This window comes from Balaenoptera ricei, chromosome 8, assembly GCF_028023285.1.
Source record: "Balaenoptera ricei isolate mBalRic1 chromosome 8, mBalRic1.hap2, whole genome shotgun sequence".
In the NCBI taxonomy this organism is placed as follows: domain Eukaryota; kingdom Metazoa; phylum Chordata; class Mammalia; order Artiodactyla; family Balaenopteridae; genus Balaenoptera; species Balaenoptera ricei.
Genome location: NC_082646.1, coordinates 69,392,832 through 69,412,641, shown reverse-complemented (window position 1 = coordinate 69,412,641; position 19,810 = coordinate 69,392,832). Strand labels below are relative to the sequence as shown.

The 19,810-nt window shown below is 47.1% G+C and overlaps 2 protein-coding genes across 3 annotated transcripts in view; one reads left to right on the top strand and one right to left on the bottom strand.

The window, feature by feature from the left end:
* DKK3 (dickkopf WNT signaling pathway inhibitor 3) overlaps positions 1-9,046 on the top strand; it is a 49,592-nt gene extending 40,546 nt beyond the window's left edge. The window contains exons 5-8 of the mRNA XM_059931144.1: positions 4,003-4,095; positions 5,202-5,346; positions 6,558-6,714; positions 7,537-9,046. Of these exons, the coding sequence (XP_059787127.1) occupies positions 4,003-4,095; positions 5,202-5,346; positions 6,558-6,714; positions 7,537-7,756 (615 nt within the window). The 3' untranslated portion in view covers positions 7,757-9,046. The remainder of the gene's footprint in view (positions 1-4,002; positions 4,096-5,201; positions 5,347-6,557; positions 6,715-7,536) is intronic.
* A 5,617-nt stretch (positions 9,047-14,663) lies between these two features.
* The window catches only part of USP47 (ubiquitin specific peptidase 47), a 115,812-nt gene continuing 110,665 nt past the window's right edge, over positions 14,664-19,810 (bottom strand). For both annotated transcript variants that reach the window (XM_059931142.1, XM_059931143.1), the window contains 3 exons: positions 18,888-18,935; positions 18,666-18,796; positions 14,664-17,841 (listed from right to left, as the gene is read on the bottom strand). In XM_059931142.1, the coding sequence (XP_059787125.1) occupies positions 17,667-17,841; positions 18,666-18,796; positions 18,888-18,935 (354 nt within the window). In that variant the 3' untranslated portion in view covers positions 14,664-17,666. The remainder of the gene's footprint in view (positions 17,842-18,665; positions 18,797-18,887; positions 18,936-19,810) is intronic.

Here is a 19,810-nt window from a genome sequence, read left to right as displayed (position 1 = left end):
CTCAAATCCCTACCAACATGGGATATTATGCAATGTATTAGTTTCCTATTGCTGCTGTAACAGCTTACCATATGTTTAGTGGTTTAAAAACAGGAATTTATTATCTTACAGTTCCGTAAATCAGAAGTCCAACAGGAGTCTCACTGGACCGAAATCAAAGTATTGGCAGGGCTGTGCTCCTTCTGGAAGGTGTAGGAGAAATACTGATCCTTGGCCCATGGCCCTTCCATAGTCAAAGCCAGTTAGGTCTGGATAACTGGGGATGAGGGTCTTTGCATGTGGCATTGCTCTGACACTGACCCTGCTGCTCCTTGCCATGTGCAAAGCCCCTTACCGTTACACTGGGCGCACCTGGATAATCCAGGCTTCTTTCCTTATGTCAGGTCAGCTGATTAACACCCTTAATTCCACCTGTGACTTTAATGTCCCCTTGCCATGTAACATGACATGTCCACAGCTTCCAGGGATGAGGGTGTGGACATTGGCGGGGGGGCAGTATTCTGCCTACCGCAGATAGTATCAAACTTCTTGTTTCTGTTCTAAGTGAAAACATGGTATTCTCCTCTTTCAAGTTGCATTTCCTTGATTATTGGTGAAATCAAACATCTTTTCTGCGTGAAGAGACAAAGCAGTTTCACTGGCTGTAAGTTGTCTGTTCATACCCTTCTCTCCTTTTCTGCTGGGTTGCCTTTTTTTTTTTTTAATTGAATGATAAATTCTTTGAGGGCAAAGGCCTTCTCCTATTCACGTTTGCATCCCAATGCTTCAAAATGTGGCCGGGTTCAGAGAAGGGCCTTGATACCTGTGGGCCCTCTACCCCTCCCTCCCTCCTCCCCCCCCCCCCCCCCACCCCATGCTCTTGCTATTCTGTTTTGGAAGAAATGTCAGGATGCTTCTGGCTTAACTGGCTGAGTTGAGTCTGTGTCGAGGAAGGCGCAGTGGCTGAGTGCTTTACTTACAAACCTGTCGGCTTCTCAGGCTATTATGGACTCTGGGGTCACACAGATGGAGTGCCCTGCCCCCAGCTCAGCCCCTGATTTGGGCAGCCCTTCTGCCCCTCTGAGACTCAGTTTTCTCACCAGTAAAAACAGCTGACCTTTTAGGGTTGCTGGGTTGGGAACAGGGACAAGATCGATTCCTTTTGGGAGGGCAGACCCTACTTGCTGAGCTGCTGCACTGCCGTGGTGACGGAAACTTCGGGCAGAGCCGTGGGAGGGGGCTCGTGGGCCAAGATGAGTGGGACGCTGGGGAGACACAGAGAAGAGCAATTTTAGGTCATCTTGCAGGGTGCTGGGCAGTGTGCTCTCCTTTTTTTTTAAAGCTTCTTTTTATTTATTTATTTATTTTTGGCTGTGTTGGGTCTTCGTTTCTGCGTGAGGGCTTTCTCTAGTTGCGGCGAGCGGGGGCCACTCTTCATCGCTGTGCGCGGGCCTCTCACTGTCGCGGCCTCTCTTATTGCGGAGCACAAGCTCCAGACGCGCAGGCTCAGTAGTTGTGGCTCAGGGGCTTAGTTGCTCCACGGCATGTGGGATCTTCCCAGACCAGGGCTCGAACCCGTGTCCCCTGCATTGGCAGGCAGATTCTCAACCACTGCGCCACCAGGGAAGCCCTGTGCTCTCCTTTTGTTACTGAATCAAACTTGGGCCCACTTGCTTGCACACAGTAAAGCCAATCTACTGATGCCGGGTTGTGGTGAGGAAAGTGCAGCGTTTGTTGCAAGGCCAAGCAAGCAGTAAAGCTCAGAAGATCCCAACTCCCCGATGGCTTTCAGGGAAGGGTTTGTAAAGACAGGTTGAGGGAGAGAGTTGCACATGTGCATGATGAGCTTGCGGACTTTCTTCTGATGGGTGGGAAGGTAACTGGGAGTCAACATCATCAGTCTTGTGGTTCCAATTGCCTGGGGTCTGTGGGCTTGTGATCAGCATACAGTTAACTTCTTCCACCTGCTGGGGGTTTCAGTATCTGCAAAACAGCTCAAGGACATGTTTAATGGCTAAACTATCACCATTTTGTCTTGCTTGACTGTTTTCCTTTGGTTCTGCATTTTCTCACTTTTCTGATTAAATTTTTTCTTTGGAACTCAGGGAAGGCCTAGGAGGTTAAAGTTTTTCTACAAACAAGAGGCAGGTGGAGGACATGGGGTGGGGGTGAGGGTCTGTCCCAGGAAGGCCCCATTGGGTCCTGCTTGGTTACCCTTGTCACTTTTTGAGAAGTTACAGTAGAGATTTAAATTACTTTTCACTTATTCTGGGTGTCAGCCCTGGTCCCTTCTGGAGCCCCTGATGAGCACAGAGCCTGGCACATGGGGGTGACTTGTACCACGTCTCCAGGTTGGCCTCTTCCCCGTCATCCCTCAGAGGGGGCTGTGGGAAGATGGTGTCCAGTGGGACTGATGGTCTTCCTGGCTGGGTGAGCCTTGCTTGGTGAACAGAGCATGACCGCATGCTCTGAGGTATGCCAGGCTGGGGGTCAGTGCCAGGCTGGAGTTGCAACACTCCTATGCAGAGGCCAAGCCTGCAGGTGCCCTGAACCAAATACCCATCTTCTCAGGCCTGCAGTGTTGGCCTGGGGACACCTGTCACTTCCCAGGGACAAAGCTTCATTCCCTAGGCTGCCTGGCCAGAGCCTCCCTGCTGACCCCCAGGCCTACACACATGCTCTGGCCCTGGGGGTCCCTAGAAGACCCTGTTCACAGTCTCCTGTCCATACCCATTAGCACTGGTGCCTCAGCTCACAGAGCAGAGGTAGGGACCAGCCCAGGCCACTTAGGCCAAGGCTTGCCCATCCAGGCCTTTCCGGGTCAGGCTCCACACTTGCTCTCAGCATGGAGCATGCCCAGGTCAGAGCGGAGAGGCAGGTCCCTCCGTCCCCCAGACCCTTCCATAAGGTTTGCTGGGGCCCCAGAACACCCGCCTCAGGAGAGTTCCTCATCCGTGGGTCCCTGACGGCCACATCTGGAGCCCTAGGCCTCCTCAGCCAAGGGCTGGTGGTGGAGAGGGTCCACCTGCCCTGGATAGCTGTTCTGTCTTGGGGGGCCCCCTTGGGGGGCCTCTCTGAGCCTCAGTTTCCAGGTTGATAGCATGGGGCAAGTAAGGCCTCCCTGCTGCTTGCTGGGGAAGCCACGAGGTGGATCGGGGACGCTGAGCCCGCCGGGGCTGCACCGTGACGGGCTGGCAGTGGTGGATCTTATGCCTCTCGCCTCTCCCGCCCTTCCCTGCCTCTGAAGCTGCCAGCCCCGGGCCTGAGCCTGACAGCAGGCCCGGAGCTAAAGCAGCCCTGCTCCTGCCCGTGACTGGCGACCGTGGCCGGGCCGCAGTGGCCTCTCTGGTGGCCTCCCTCTCCTGGGCCTCGGGCCTCGGGGTGGACAGATCCCTTCTCTCCCTTTCTCCCCCATTTGTCCAGCCGAGCAGGGCTGGCAGCCATGAGGAGGCACCTGGGCTGGAGGGCTGAGTGCCAGCTGCACCCTCCTCGGGTTTCAAAGCTGGCAGCTGCCTTTGCCGGGCAGCCCTGGACCCCAGACCAGGAGCCTCAGGAGGCCCCCCGGCAGCCGCCCAGCCGCCCAGCCTCTGCCAGCACTTCCCTTCACTGTCAGCAGGGCCCTGCTGGGCCGGGACCCCAGCCCTTCCTGTGCAGCCACCTGGGCCTGGAACTCATTCGCTCTTCTTATTAAAGCCATCTGCTCCTCGTTGAAGAATGGCTCTGAGTCTCTGTGCTCCCATCCCGGGTGTGTGAGGGGGAGGGCTGCACGCAAACTCGATTGCGTGCACTGGGTGTGGCATCCTGCAGGGCAGAAGCCCAGGCGTGCGGGGTGGCTGAGGGCCCCGCTGGCCTGGAGGGAGTGGATGCTGAAGTGAGAGAGCCAGGCGGGCTCTCTCATTCCTGTGGGCTAAGACTGCGGGATAAAGTGGGGCTTGGCCCTTCCAGGGCACCACGGGTCAGCTGATCTGCCTTTCACTGATGAAGCTGCTCCCTCCTCTCCTCCCCTCCCTCCCTCCCTCCCAGGAGTGCATCATTGATGAGGACTGTGGGCCTGGCAGGTACTGCCAGTTTTCCAGCTTCGAGTACTCCTGCCAGCCGTGCCGGGACCAGCAGACAGTGAGTGTGCCCAGAGGCCCCCAGAGCTGCAGCGCCAGGGCCATGGGGGCCCAGAAAAGGGGACCCGGGGGAGAAGGCCAGTGTCCCCCGGTTCTCAGCTGGGCTTCCTGGAAGCCTCCTATGGGGCCCCACCGTGTCCACGCTTGGAATAGCCAGTCCATGGTGCCCAGTGCGGCTGACTCCTGGGGTGACCAGAAAGCTGTCTGCAGACCTGCTGTCACCCTGCCCGCCTCATAGATACCAGAGATGGGGAGGGAGGACAGAGGAGGCCCCACCCTGCCCCTTCCCTGGGGAAGACCATCCCAGTAGACGCAGCCAGCAACACCACGGCAGCCCTTGGGCAGGGAAGGGGCAACCCACGCCCCAGATCTTTCTCCCAGTCTGCTCAGAGAGGGCAGAAGGAGGCCCAGGAAGAAGCCAGAGCATGTTCCAGGTGGAGGTTCCAGAGAGAAGCGGGAAGCCGGGGAAGAGTGACACTCCCTCCGCCCAACAGATGTTTTGGACAAAGCCATATATGGGCTTTTCTGGTCCTTTTCGTTATTAAGGCAATAACACAGCACAATAACAAGTTTGGAAAATAGAGGGCTTCTTGCTGCCCCGCCTGGCCCCACCTGTGGTTAGGCAGCTCCTGGCCTGCTCGGTGCCACCACTCCACATGTGCGACCCCAGGTCCAAGGCACCCAGTGCCCTCCCGTCCATGTGGCTGCCCAGGCTTGGGCCCTAATTTAATCAGCTGCTCAGATTCACGCTGCTGCCTGCGTCTGTGGGCCATAAGCCATCTTCCTTCCTGACTGTTAATTAGGGACCTAATGAAAAGGAGGCAAGGCCAAGTCTGGGGGGGAACCGAAAAGATGCAACCATCCTTTATAAAATCTCAAGCTGCATAGGACTCCCCCAGGTGTCATGTTTCCTGCCCAGCTCCCACCTCCACCCCCCTTGACTTCCCTAAGACACCCCCAGACCAAGGAGCTCGGTTTCCTCCTGTCTATAGTAGGAGGATGTGGGTTAGCCGACCTGTGCTGTCTCCAGGCTTCTGGATTGGGGGCAGGGACAAGCTGGGCTCCCTCAGGTCCGTGAGCCGCCTGTGTTTTCCCTCCCCGCTGCAGCTCTGCACCCGGGACAGCGAGTGTTGTGAAGACCAGCTGTGCGTCTGGGGTCACTGCACCAAAACGGCCACCAAAGGCGGCAACGGGACCATCTGTGACAACCAGAGGGACTGCCTGCCGGGGCTGTGCTGTGCCTTCCAGAGAGGTGGGTGGGCTCCCCTCTGGGGGCAGGACAAGCCCTGTCCCAAGCTCCAGCACACTGGGCCTCCTGGGGCCCCATCCATGCCAACCACACCTTTTCAGGGACCTTCTCCTAGGCAGGGTCCCCAGTGCTCATTGGTATGTGTCCCAGCGCCACAACTTCTGCCCGGGGCTGAAGACCAGCTCTCTGTCTCTCTTTTTCTTTTTCCCCCTGTGATGCCTAGAAATTAAATTCCTTCAGGATGCATGAGCCCAAGAAGGGAGGAATACCCCCAGATGGGTGGGATGAGGGCACCCCCTCCCCATCCCATTCCACCCATTCCCCAGGCCTCAGGGTAGCACCTGGCCCTGGTCCGCTTTCCTGCGAGTGGCCCCCTTCTACTCCCGTCTCCCATTCTCACTGCCCCTCCCAGGTGAGGTCTGCTCAGGTGCTCTCCCCATCCACGGGTGTTTGTGAAACCGTCCCTTAACCCCCTCCTTCAACCCCTCGTCCACCTGGTACCTGCTGCCCCAGCAGTTCGCCTCAAGGACACGGCTCCCTGGGTATCGTTCCTCTGGGAGCTGCGGTTGCTCCTGTCCTGTCACTTCAATTCCACTCCTCAGTTGGCCTTCCAAGACCTCGGCCGGGTCCAGCTTACCTGTCCTCCTTTTCTCTCTACTCCTTGGCCCATCTGGGAATCTCGCTGTCCCAACCTTTCTCACCAGCCCAACCCCAGGCCTTTGTTGGTTCTGTGCTCCAGCCTTTTTTTTCTATTTTTCTATATATATATATATAAACATAGTTACTTTCATTTTTTTAATTATACAAATAATACATTTTCAATGTAGGAAAACTGGAAGATACAGATAAGCAAAGGTCTTATCTATATCCTTCCAGATTTTTTTTTCTTTGAACACATATTTTGTTACAATAATTCCTGCCCCTCCAATAAAAACTTCAGTGCCTTTTTCCACTCTTAATTTCTCCATACCTCTGGCCTCAAAACCCAGCACAAGACCACCTCTTCCAGCCAGTCCTCCCTAACTGCTCCAGCCCTCCCAGCTTGTTCCCTCCTGAGCCCATGCCGTCATTCTGGTTTCCTACCATTCCACCTCTTCAATCCCTACCTCCACTTTGGGGTTCAGGGTGGAAGCTGGGGTGCTGCACCCCATTTCTCTGCTCCTTCCTTTGGTGCCTGCCTGCCTGGTACAGGGGTAACCCTCAGCTGGTTCCAGGTCTGTTGTTTCCTGTGTGCACACCCCTGCCCGTGGAGGGTGAGCTCTGCCACGACCCTGCCAGCCGGCTTCTGGATCTCATCACCTGGGAGCTGGAGCCTGATGGAGCTTTGGACCGATGCCCATGTGCCAGTGGCCTCCTCTGCCAGCCTCAGAGGTGAGGTCTCACCTGCCCTTTCTGTCGGGGGCTGAGAGCAAATGAGGTGCCACCCAGTGGGGACCCAGGAGCAGGAGCAGGGTGGGGGGAAGATGTGGATTTAATTTAAGGTAGGTTTAGTTGGAGGTGTCCTTGGGTCTTCCAGATGGAGGGTCCAATAGCGGATCTATAGGACTAGGGCTCAGGAGGTGTGGCCAGGGGTACAGATTTGGGCTCATCTGTGTGAGGGTTGAAGCCTCCTCAGTAGATGACCTTAAAAAAGATTGCGTGTGGAGGGAGCCCAGGCCCATCACAATGAAAGAGCAGAGGAGACAGAAGGTGCAGTCAGAGAGGTAGGAGGGGAGCCGGGAGAGTGGCCAGCAGAGTAGAGGCCGTGGAGAGACGTGAAGCACCAGGCCTGCTCAGAGGCTAAGTTCTCCGTGCGCATCTCACTCAGCAGCCGCTGCTCCGCCTTCTCTCCCAGCAGAATCCAGGGTGGCTGGGGAGACAGACAGAACCCTGGCCCCGGCCCACAAGGCCCAGGGCTCCCCACAGGTGCAGCAGGGGCTGCTGCTGCCTGGGGGCCCGGGTGGGCAGGGGGCTGTAAACTCTCAGACCCCGGAGTCCTCAGGGCTGCCAGAGAGGGTCCGTTACAGGAGGACAGACCTGTGGCTAGACGTGGGGGAGCTCACCTTGGAGCACATTCTCCAAAGGTGACCCTCCCTCGGCATCTGCTTTAAGGCAGGATGTTAGAGGAGGTGCCGTGAAAGTGAGCTGGGCTTGTGCAGAGGGTGGGGCCTCAGTTTGGGGGCCTGGGCCTCGCCCCCGTCCCTCCCTCCGCAGCCACAGCCTGGTGTACATGTGCAAGCCCACCTTCGTCGGGGGCCGCGATGATGACGGAGCGAACCTGGTGCCCAGAGACGTCCCGGACGAGTACGAAGACGGCGGCTTCATCGAGGAGGTGCGCCGGGAGCTGGAGAACCTGGAGAGGAGCCTGTCAGTGGAAATGGCTCTCAGGGAGCTCGGGGCCGCCTCGGAGCTGCTGGAGGGAGAGGAGATTTAGACCCACTGTTCTATGGGTAGACATGCAACAGAAGTAGTTAATTTATTTCCCCAGCTGTGTCCCTAGGTGTGGGCTCACCAGGCTTTTTTTCCGTGCCCTCTTCCCAGTACATTTTCCCCTCTGGCTTGAAACAACATGAGGGGCTGCACCCTTGCCCAGCACCCACCCCCCTCCCCCATGCATCACAATTCTGGTGTCCGGGGAAGACCAGGGTGTGGGAGGCTGAAGGTAGAATAGGGCTGCTACACTGGTCCAAAGTATTGGCTGCTTCGCCTCTGCTGGTTGGCAGACGGCACGTTTCGTTTTGTATGACATTGCCTCGAGAATAGTTGGAGGGGAGGGGATGGAAAAGAATGCAGAATTTCCCCACGATGGGTTTTGGGGAAATGTTGACTCTCAAACACGTGGAGAAGAATGCCCTGCTTTGCAAACGTAAACCTGCGAAAATGCAACAAGTGAATCTTTCATGCCATTCTCCCCATGGGCACAGGCAAGCGCTGCCCTCAGCTGCTGCAGGTGAAACGTTCTCACTCCGCGTTGCCTGCATTCATCCTCTCAGCAGTTACTCAGCTCCTACCTCTGTGCCAGGGCAGCGGTGTCATGTCCTCTCACCACAGCCTGGTGAAGGGGGCGTTGGTCTCCCCGTCTGTCAGGATCTCGGAGGCTCAGAGATGTCAAGTGGCTTGCCAAGTGACACAGCTAGTGAAGACCAGAGCAGGATGTCACCCAGGTGTGATTCCAAGCCCAGTGCTCTCCCCACCAGCCTCAGTGCCACCAAAAGTACCCCCTACGAGGATAAAGAATGAGATTTTTCCTTTTTTTTTTTTTTGAGGCACATCTGGAACTAAGGTCAAACTAGTTCACACATCCCTGTAAGATTAAAGTTCTGCTGTTAGAAAAACAGCATTCTCCCCAGCGTTCTCCCCAGTGTGGGTGGCCATCACTCCAGTGGAGACAGAGGTATTGACACTGTCCCCTGTGGCAGTCAGTTATATCAGTAACTTTGAAGGTACACATGACCGGAGCATAATATGTAAGTTAACGTGCCAGAAACAGTACTTAGGTAATCTTAAGGCCAGGATTATAAATGAAATTTGCAAAATCACTTACCAGCAACTGAAGACTATTATTGACTGCATGGAGAAAATCAAGCCAAGCAAGACTGTGAAATATGGTTGTAATATCCAAGCTAAGAGCACTGAATTGTATGCTGTTCTATAAATATTTTCAAGTGTCATGGACTGTTTCCATCATGTATTCAGAGTTATTAAATGTTAAAGTCACACACAATTGTATAAGCATGCTTTCTTCAAGTTTTAAATTATGTATAAACACATGTTGCATTTAGAAATCAAGCATAAATCACTTAAACTACTCTTTTGTAGCTCTTGGACTTCTTTTTCCTTTTGACTTTGAATAAATATAAAGCCCTTTCAGCCAGAAAAAATAAAATAGAAATGACCTGCATTGTCCAAAAAGAAAAAAAAAAGTTCTTCCATAAAGCAAATTTTCCAGACAATGGAATCATACCTCTTTTAGCATCAAAATATGTTAGAAATGTTAACCATTTTGGGATGGGAATTAGTCCTTAAGAGTGTCAGTGCTTCATTGTCTCTGAAAGAGAGTAAATGGAATGTGTATGCCTCTTTTCTGGGGAGGCTTCTTTAATCAAATGCAGTTCTGGGCCAAACACAGTAAGATCTTCAGTGAGCATAATAATCCATAATAATAAACTACTATATATGAAGGTCACCTGGGTGATTGATTGATAGACACCAGATTAGACAGTCTACCCATATTAATTCAATATTTGAACCCATGAGTATTTTCTTCATTTAACAGATGGAGAAATGGAGACTCAAAAAGATTAAGTGATAGAGCTAGAAGTCAAAACAATATCTAGTACAGTATGCCCAGGATATACTGACAAGTTTATCTCTTAAAATTAGCTGTTTTCTCTTCAATGTCCAGAATCATCAGGACCACTCTACATCTTTATTACTCAACAGATATTTACTCAGAACCAGGTGCTGTGATATGCACTAGGGGTACCAAGTTGATCCAGATAGGGTACTACCCTGAAGGCATCACAGCCTAATGAAGGAGATACACTAAACTCAGCACTGACAAAATGAAAGCAGTCAACCCGATATCTGAACAGAGCGTTACGGGATCCTCAAAGGAGCACGTGGCTTGGGAGAGCTGGCATGGAAACTGGCTTTCAAAGATGATAGTATATCAGGAGGACAGAAGGAATAGGAGAGGGCATTCTGGGCTACAGGCAGAGGGAGGGAGGCAAGGAGGAGGGATGGTATATAGGGGGAACTGCAAGTAATTCACAGTGGCTGGAAGGCAAGGTAAATTTGAGCGTTTGGAGAAGAGGCTGAAAATTATTTCATCCAAAAATTTATTGAGCACTTACTAAATGTCAGGCCCTATGTTAGGTGCCAGGGAGACAGTGGCACATGAGATTAAAAACTAGGTCACTTTCTCATGGAGCTTATATGCAGGTATATTATCTTGTTCCACTTTGTCATCATAGCCACAAAAATGTTAAGAACATGAGACGCTTGGCAAAATTCTTGGCTGAAATTCACATATAAACACGCTGGTGTATCTCCTCTACTCACGATTCTAAGTGGAAAGTGTTAAAGGTTAGGTGGAGCTTGGTACTTGCATCTTCCTGCCTGCCCTTCCCGAGATCCGGAGTTCCTGCCAAGGAAGCCACGGTAGATGCTGTCATTTCAATTACGTGACAGCTAATCCCAGCCCTCTTGCGCTTCTCCCACCATCACAGAGGCTGAAAAAGCTGGACACTTGCTTTCCCAGCCCCCACTTGCAGCTAGAGATGGCCACATGACCCAGTTCTGGCCCTGGAAATGAGAAGGCTGCCAAAGAGTTTCTGGGAAGGGTTTTTTTACCTGAGTGACAAAAGGAAAGAGGCCTACAGGAAGTATGTCCCCACCCTCCACCCCCTTCCCTGGTTGCCTGTCTTTGAGCACAGGTGTTTAGGATGTGACATTTGGAGCTGCAGCAGCCATCTTGGGATCATGTGATCAAGATCAAGGCCATCAGCAGGGCTGCCTTCTTGGAGGCTTTGGAGAAGAAACCATGTCCTTGCCCTTTTTAGCCTCTAAAGGTTGCTCTCATTCTGTGGGTCATGGCCCCCTTCATCTTCAAAGCCAGCAGTAACAGGTTGGGTCTTTTGGTGCCATCTCTGCAGCTGGGAAAGGTTTTTCACTTCCAGTGACTCATATATAATCCAGAATAATCTTCCCATGGCAAAGTCCTTAATCTTTATTATATCTGCTGTCCCTTTTGCCATGTAAGGTAAATATTCAGAGGGTCTGGGGTTTGGGATATGGACATCTTTTGTCGGCCGTTATTCTACTTACCTCAGAAGGATAAACGTCTGAGTCCTTGATGACGTTGAGGAGGAAAGCAGCCCTTCTGTCAACTATTTCTGGACTCCTTCTAAAGTAAACCAGCAATATGACAGATAAAGTTGCTGTTAGTCTTTGTTGTTTGAAACCAGAAACAACTAAAAGGGGAACAATGTGCAGCTTTATGAATCCCAACCCACCCGCTTTCCCACCCTCAGTGGGAAAGCAAGATGATTAGAAAATGAAGTGTTTGGGTGTGGTGCAGGCTCCAAGTCTGAGCCCCACCTTCCGCCCAGAGGAGTGGCTGGCTTGTCCACCCACATGGCCTTAGACTAAACTGGAAGAGGACTGTGATGGAACAACAATGATTGCTGCTGACTCTTCCCAGCTTCCCCTCTTCATGTTTTGTTCCTGCTCCCTCTTTACTCCTCCCAGGGTCTGGCTTTTCTAGCCTCCCTAGCCTGGTTCTTTGCGCTTTTGACACGATCAGGAGAAACGGGTGCAGGGCAGAAGGATGAGAGCTGAAGAGAAAAGCCAGGAGCCTGCTGTGGTGGGAGGGAAGCGTGGGATAAAGGGCAGTTAAGTATTCCTGTAGTCTGTGCATCCCCTCCAGAGAGTCAAGAAATGCAACTAGATTAGAGATTATGTTTTGATAGCCAGATTGGGTTTCCAAAGTCAGAGGGCCGACAGCTGTGGAGCTAGGCACCTCATAACAGGGGCTGCTGAGAGGTGCCGCTGCAGCAGCAGCAACTCAATTGCCCTATATAAAGATGACGAGAGAGGTGGTAAGAAAGCCCCTTTTGGGAGATGGCAGTGTTTGGAAAACAGGTTATTTCCCTGTCTGACCTCCTGTGAGGCAGGGGAAATTAGACTTATTCCTTTGGCTAAAACCTATGGGAGGAACTTTCAGATAAACACTCATAAAGTTTGGATGGGACAACTCAACAACAAAAAACCAACCAACCCAATCAAAAAATGGGCAGAAGACCTGAAGAGACATTTCTCCAAAGAAGAAATACAGATGGCCAATAGGCACATGAAAAGATGCTCAACATTGCTAATTATTAGAGAAATGCAAATCAAAACTACAGTGAGGTACCACCGGTCAGAATGGCCATCATTAAAAAGTTTACAAATAACAAATGCTGGAGAGGGTGTGGAAAAAAGGGAACCCTCCTACACTGTTGGTGGGAATGTTAAGTTGGTGCAGCCACTGTGGAAAACAGTATGATGGTTCCTCAGAAAACTAAAAATAGAATTACCGTATGATCCAGCAATCCCACTCCTGGGCATATATGCAGACAAAACTATAATTCAAAAAGATACATGCACCCCTATGTTCATAGCAGCACTATTTACAATAGCCAAGACATGGAAGCAACCTAAATGTCCATTGACAGATGAATGGATAAAGAAGATGTGGTACATATGGAAAACTACTCAGCCATAAAAAAGAATAATGCCATTTGCAGCAACATGGATGCAACTAGAGATTATCATACTAAGTGAAGTAAGTCAGAAAGAGAAAGACAAATACCATATCACTTATATGTGGAATCTAAAATATGACACAAATGAACCTATCTATGAAACAGAAACAGAATCACAGACATAAGAGAATAGACTCGTGGTTACCAAGGGGGAGGGAGGTGGGGAAGGATGGATTGGGAGTTTGGGGTTAGCAGATGTAAACTGGTACATATAGACTGGATAAACAACAAAAGTCCTACTGTATAGCACAGGGAACTATATTCAATATCCTGTGACAAACCATAATGGAAAAGAATATGAAAAAAGAATGTATATATATTTGTATAACTGAGTCACTTTGCTGTACAGCAGTAATGAACACAATATAAATCAACTATACTTCAATAAAAAAATAAAATTTATATGGGAGCCATTGACATCTCAAAGGGGGATGGTTGTGTAGAAGGTGGACACGTTGACTTGCCACTAGTACCGTGGAAGGAGGAGCATCAGGGAGAGATGGCTGGATGGAGCAGTGAGGTGGAGGAGGGCAGATGCAAAGAAGATAGATTCCTACTGCACCCACAGCCCGAGAGACAGGGCCATGGAAGAAACATGCAATTAAGGGTTGAAGACTTGGTGGGGACCAGGGCATCATGGGATAACGTGGTACGCATTTCAGAGGAATGTCCCTTGCCAGCAGGAAGTCGGCAAAAGATAGTCAAGTTTCATAAGGAACCACCAGTGTTGTTTGGAGTTGAATCCTTGGCTGGTAGGACCCGTAGGGCGTCTACCTCCTACGAGAGTTCGTGGTGACCAGGTAAAAGGGGACAGTAACCTCACCACCACCCACAGGAGGCTGCTCTTTTCCCTCTTCCACCATCCACAGAGCTGGTGCGGAAAAGAGCCAGTGGGGAGGGAGGGCTCTGACCGTAGCCTCCTTCCCTCTCCAAGCAGAGAGTGGCACATCCAGCAGCCACTGTGCGTGTGGTGGGGGGAGGCGCTTTAAATCAAATGACTAAAAAACTTCAACAAGGTCAGATTGTTTGAATAATGCAAAGTGACTTAAAAGTTATAGGGTTGCCCCAAATCTGCTTCCAGTGCAAAACTGCATTCTACAAAACAGTTGGCACAGTTACTGGAAAAACAGAACCACTGCATTATTTGTATCTCAACAAGATGATACCTTCTAATTCAGTGGGTTGCTTAAGCATTGTAAGGCTGAACATGAACTGTGCCCTCTATACCAGGGGAAGGGGCAGGTTGGGAGCAAAGGAAGCAGAGGGGGAGCATGGTACTCACCTTTAAGGCAGGGCTCTCGGGTCCACTAATAATCCCCTGGCCTGGTAAATCCTCAGGCTCTGACCAGTCAAAAGACCAGCTTCTCCTGTGCAGGTTAACTGGTGAGGGGGAGGTAGGTGGTGGTGCTATCACGGGGAAGGGGGAGCACATCCCTCCCTCACACTTTTTTGCCCTCCTAGCTTGGCCCCTAGTGATTGTCGCATTCTTCTCTAAACAGTCACACATGATTTAACACACTCTTGATTTTGTCAAGCATCGTTTCTGAAAGCCACGTTTTGAAAATTAACAATATATCTAACCTAATGATCACAGTACCCCTTTCCCCATATGAACGACATTGAAGGAGCATCTTCTGTACACCAGCTTCATGTACACCAAGCCTACGTGGCTACAAGCTTTATTTGGACCGTGAACTCCTTTGCAAACCTGATTAAAAAAGCATTTACTAGATCCCTAGAAAACTACACATACACACAATTTTGCATTGGATTTAAGGATTTGTGGCCCTAGAAGGCTTTGACTGCTAGTGACCAAAATATTGATTTGTTTTGCAAAAATTACACAGAATTGTTTAGATGGCATACTTTTATTTAGCAAACAAAAAACTTGCTAATTCAGATTATCTTCTATTCCATATACTCTAGACTACAATTTGCAAGTCACAAGTACAAGAGCTGGTTAGAGACTTGATGCTGAACAAAGGGACAAAATTCAGAAGGAAAATAGCCAATTGAAAAGGAAATACTAGCGAATGAATCAGAATAAAAGATTTTATTGTTTTCCATACATTCACAGGTCACTTCCAGATTTAGCAATAACACTGCAGTGCTCTGATGCTGTGCACTCTAGCTCGGACCATGTTGGAAGTTTATAGCTGTCTCCTCTCTCCGCCTAGATACCATTCCTAACAGTGTAGCCTGCCTACTTGATTGTTTTCTAGATGTAGCATAGTTCACCCCCGTTTTCTCAGAATTTTAAAGTACTTCCCGTTTTCTCAAGAGTTTTAAAGTACTTTCCATTTCATTACGAAAGAGATTACCAAACACTGTGTAGTATAGGGCACTTCCCCTCACTTTTTATCTGGTCATGACTACTATCACTTACACTTCGTTTGAGAAGTAGACATTCATCTAGCAAACCTCTGTACAGACCAGCTAAATAAACAAGGCAGAGTCCTGAAACCATAGCTCTGGCTTCTTCGGCCAGAATGGACCCCTGACCTTCAGCACCTGCCTTAGCTATGTAGGTACTTGGTCCTCACAGGGTGTCCCTGGCTGACACAAACTCATCTGCCCCACAGAAAAAACGCTTCAAAACCTTGGCATGACCCATGGGGAGCAGGGTCACCCTTTATTGCATATGGCCTGCCTCAGCCTCAGAAGATTCAGCAGATGAGTAATCACCAGGTTCCACTGCCCCAGGCCTGGGAACACACAGTTAATGTGCCCCTTGGCTTACAGGTGCTCACTTGATTCTCTGAGTCTGGGGGAGGTTAACACATTAATCTCTTTCCCGCAAATTACTGTTCCCACTGTCACAAATCCATTTTGAAATCACCACCTCCTTTACTGAAATTATTCAAGTGCAACATTGTGTTTTCTATCAGGCACTGAAGAGCAAGAAGCTTTAACTTTTTCTTTTCTATAATGAAATACGTATTTTCTTTACCCTTGGTATTTGTAATACGCCTGCAGTTAGAAACAGCAAACACGAAACAAACAGTAAAAACGGCAGAAGGCACAGAATGAGGAGCAGGTATGAAGATTCCACCATTTCCTCTTATAGGGACACTAAACCGAAGCAAACAAGGCCCCAAACCCATTCTACTTACAAATCGGCCGCCTCTGCTCCACAGAGTCAGTCCTTGAAAGCAGAAAGCACATTTACTGACCCCTGTATCCCAAGGAAGCTGGCCTGCATCAGAACCAAATAGCTGTCATGTTACATCAGAAAATCAAATGATCTGAAAAGACAAATCTTCATCACAAATGCTTCAAGTTTTCCTCTGAGAACACCACCAATTCCACTAATGCAAACCCAGAACAGTACCGCCATCAAATTTAGCAGAATGCTACAGAGTTTATATGGAATAAAAATTAGATTTTTTTCCCCCTTGTGGGGACTTTTAAGATATTATGGAATTCTCAATCATTATATTCAAACTGCAACCAACATTTGCTAACACTATTTTCTAATTCTTTCTTAAAAGGAAAAAAAGGGTAAAATTTTGATTTTGAAATATTGACAGGATCCTCCAAAGTTAAATATTAACATCTTTCCATCTCTCTTATGAGAACTTTACTGTAAACATACGTTACCACTGAAATAATTATTCAATATACGTTACAAAATGTGGTATTTAAAGAAAACAAATCTCTTCTGAACCCGGATTCTTCATCCACAAAAGTTTAATGACCAAAATAACACAACAGAATGAACAAATGTTTTATTGGCATGTTCATTGTTGTAAACAGCATCTGGCATGAAAAAGTTTTACCAAAACCTTTTTATTGATTTTTTAATAAATTAGATGGCATTTTCAAAATTTACGTAGAATTGTGTTCATTGAATAGTTGTATTTAGCACAGCAAACACTTGCCGATTCTAATAGACTTTGCAATGAAATCATGTTGACTGCATTAGCCTGTGTCATGACCTGACTTACTAGCAAGTTTATTCAACACGATGTTAAGATGTTTCCCCAAAGTTAAACTACATGTAACTATGTATCAACTCCAAAAATTAAAGTGGGACTTAAAAGGGTTTTAGAAGATTCAAACTTGAAGTAAATCTTCAAAAATAAATGTAAAAAAGGAAAAAATTGAAGCCGCTGAACAGAAAAACCTCATTAACAAGGGAAAATACAATCGTATGGGACCCAGCACTGAGGAACCCCACTGAGGGTTACATTTACATAAACTGCTGTACTTCTCAATGTACACAAATGTACACCATGAATGATATGTGAAAGGAATAACCATGGGAAATAGCTGAACTGCAATTATGATAACTCAATAGGATCAATTTTATTTACATGCTGAATGAACGAGTGAAATGAATTCTCTACATCCATAACTTACGTACAGTTATAATTACAGTATTGCAGCAATTTTGAGCTGCCACCTGCTGGGAGTGGTCTAAGGGAAACGTTTTGATGATCTAGAATAATGTTCTTAATACTTTGAAAAAAAAGGAAACAAAAACACAACTTCACGATTCTTTCTTTACTGGGTTACGGCTGGTTCTAAGAATTTCTTTCTTCTGCTATTTTTGCTGCTTTCCAAGAGTCAACACACGTTGCATTTACTTCCGAATTGTCAATGAGGTAATGTGTGTATCAGTGAAATAAACAGAAAATTCATTCATTCATGGCCTTTGCACAGCTTTTATTATTAAGCTATGAGCATCCTGTTTGAGGCTGGTTTGACTAGCGGCTATGTGCACATCTGTCCGCAAGAAAAGAAGTTTACTCATTCCCCTTTCCCCTTTTCTAGTAGGTTTTGCTTTTTGTTTTTATTGTTTTGCACATCCCTTTTCACTTTACAGTACATTTGACTATAGTGCACAACATGATTCCAAGTCAAAACAGTGGCCCATTGGGCACTGAGCTTCTGATTGGTGAAGGGCAGTCCAATCAGTGCTGGTATCACTGGGTTACCCCTAACCACGTCCGGCTATAATGGCACACTACACAGTAGCAGTGAACCGTCTAATTAAAACCAAAATCCCCCAGGGAAAATGCTACACTAGCAGAGTCAGTCTTGAGTCAGATCTTTATTTGGTGCTCCATCCAGATATATTTTTAGTGCTTTTTCTTTCCGAGGTGAGTACGTTACACGATGTCCTGTCTTCTGGAGTCGACTGCTTTCTTTTTTCATCAGTTCGTTTCTTTGCTCGTCTGTCAACTCCATTAATTCTTCTGTTTTATCCCTACGTTTAAAATATTAATGACATATTAGACCAGTAGAGCCATCTGTCTCTTTTAATTTATGCTTAAATGCTCTAATGCTCCTCAGTGAGAAAATGAAATCTGATTATCACCACTGAAGTTAAATACCTCATATATTAAGATATCCTAGATTTCTAATGTGTTTACTATATTAACATGGCACTCACTTTGAAAAATGGCATAGAATAATTTCCATGTTACTATTAGTATAATAATGGCTATCATTTATCGAACATTTATTTATAACAGGCACTAGGCCAGTTTTTAAAAATGCAATAGTTCCTAATTCTCATAAAACCCTGCAAGGTTGACATCACTGTTGCCATTTTACAGATGAGGACCTAGGTAAATAATAACGCTAAATCTGAACACATATCTGCCAGCCTCCAATGACTATTCTTTTCCTTCTATATCTGTTATGTCTGATCCGGTAGCCACTAGCCATGTGTGCCTATTGAGATATGTCCGCTCCAAATTGACATGGGCGGCAAGTGTAATAAATACACAATATTTCCAAGACTTACTCTATGAAAAATAATGTAAAATATCTTGTAAATGATTTTTATATTGTTTACATGTTGTAATGATAATATTTTGGATGTACTGGGTTAGAAATACTTTATTAAAATAGTTTCACTGTTCTACTTTTTAAAATGTGGCTACTAGAAATTGCAGAATGTAATATATGGCTTGCACTGGTCAGGGCTGCTCTATATCATAACAATTGTAAAGCTATTTATGAAAAACAAGATGCACAACAAAAATGTGGCATCACTAGAAATAACCAAAACATTGTGAATGTTACCTATAAAATATGACTGCACCATCATCACAGATATAAAGAGGCCAGACATTCAGGGTAGAAACTTTAGGATTCCAGTCCAAATCCTGATGAATATCAAGGACAGAAATATCACAGGGAAAAGTTCCTCTACCCTAAGGAGAAAAGAATGAATGAATAAATGATGCCATTAGCCATGTTTACTGAGCCCCTAGTACCCAGATTTAAACATTCTCAGGGTCTTACCTTGGCAAATTCAATATCTTCTAAAGGAATTCCACTGATTTCACAAAGCTGTAAAGGGAAACATTTTACATGAGTTCATCTAAAAAGTAAATTTGCTGAGAAGTTATTTTCCTTTAACCTCATAAACACAGACGTAGCTTGATTTTTTGTTCAAAGAAGTAAAATGTTTGATATAAAAATTTTTTAAAAAGCAGGAAGTGGAATTCTCTCCTCTGTCCACCTGCAAACACCATGTCTCAGAAATATCAATTTAGTATATTCCTTCCAGACCTTTCCTATGCATATATAAACTACATACACACATTTATAAATATATTTCATAAATACAGTTTTATATATCTATATAATAACTTTATATAGTCATATATAAGAATAGGATACCGAGTAACCTCATTCTCTTCAATAGTTGAAAAATATACCATTTTATTTCCTACCGAGGGACACTGAGCATGTTTTTAGGTTTTCCCAGTTACAGTGCTATAATATGCATCTCCATAAATATCTCTTTGCATATTTCTGCAAATATTTCTTAGATGTAGAATTGCACATCTGAAATGTTGATAAACAATGCCAAGCTGAACCCTGAAAAAAATGTAACAATTTAACCACTTATCAAAGGTGTATGATATTGCGTTTTCCCCAAACCATGATGACTCTAGGTATTTTTTTATATTCTAAATCTTCACCAATTTAAGAGGTAAAAAGTGCTGTTATTATTTTAACTTGTATTTCTTCTTCTATGAATTGCCTATTCATGTTCTTTGCTTATTTTAAAATTAGATTGTCCAGATTATTAATTTGTAGCTCCTTTTAAATTTGGACATCATGTTTCACATATGTTTCGAATATTTTTCCCTTGTTTTTTAGTTTTGTTTATGGGTTGCTTTAAAAAATTTTTTTTGGCAGTGGCGGTGGGGGGTGGG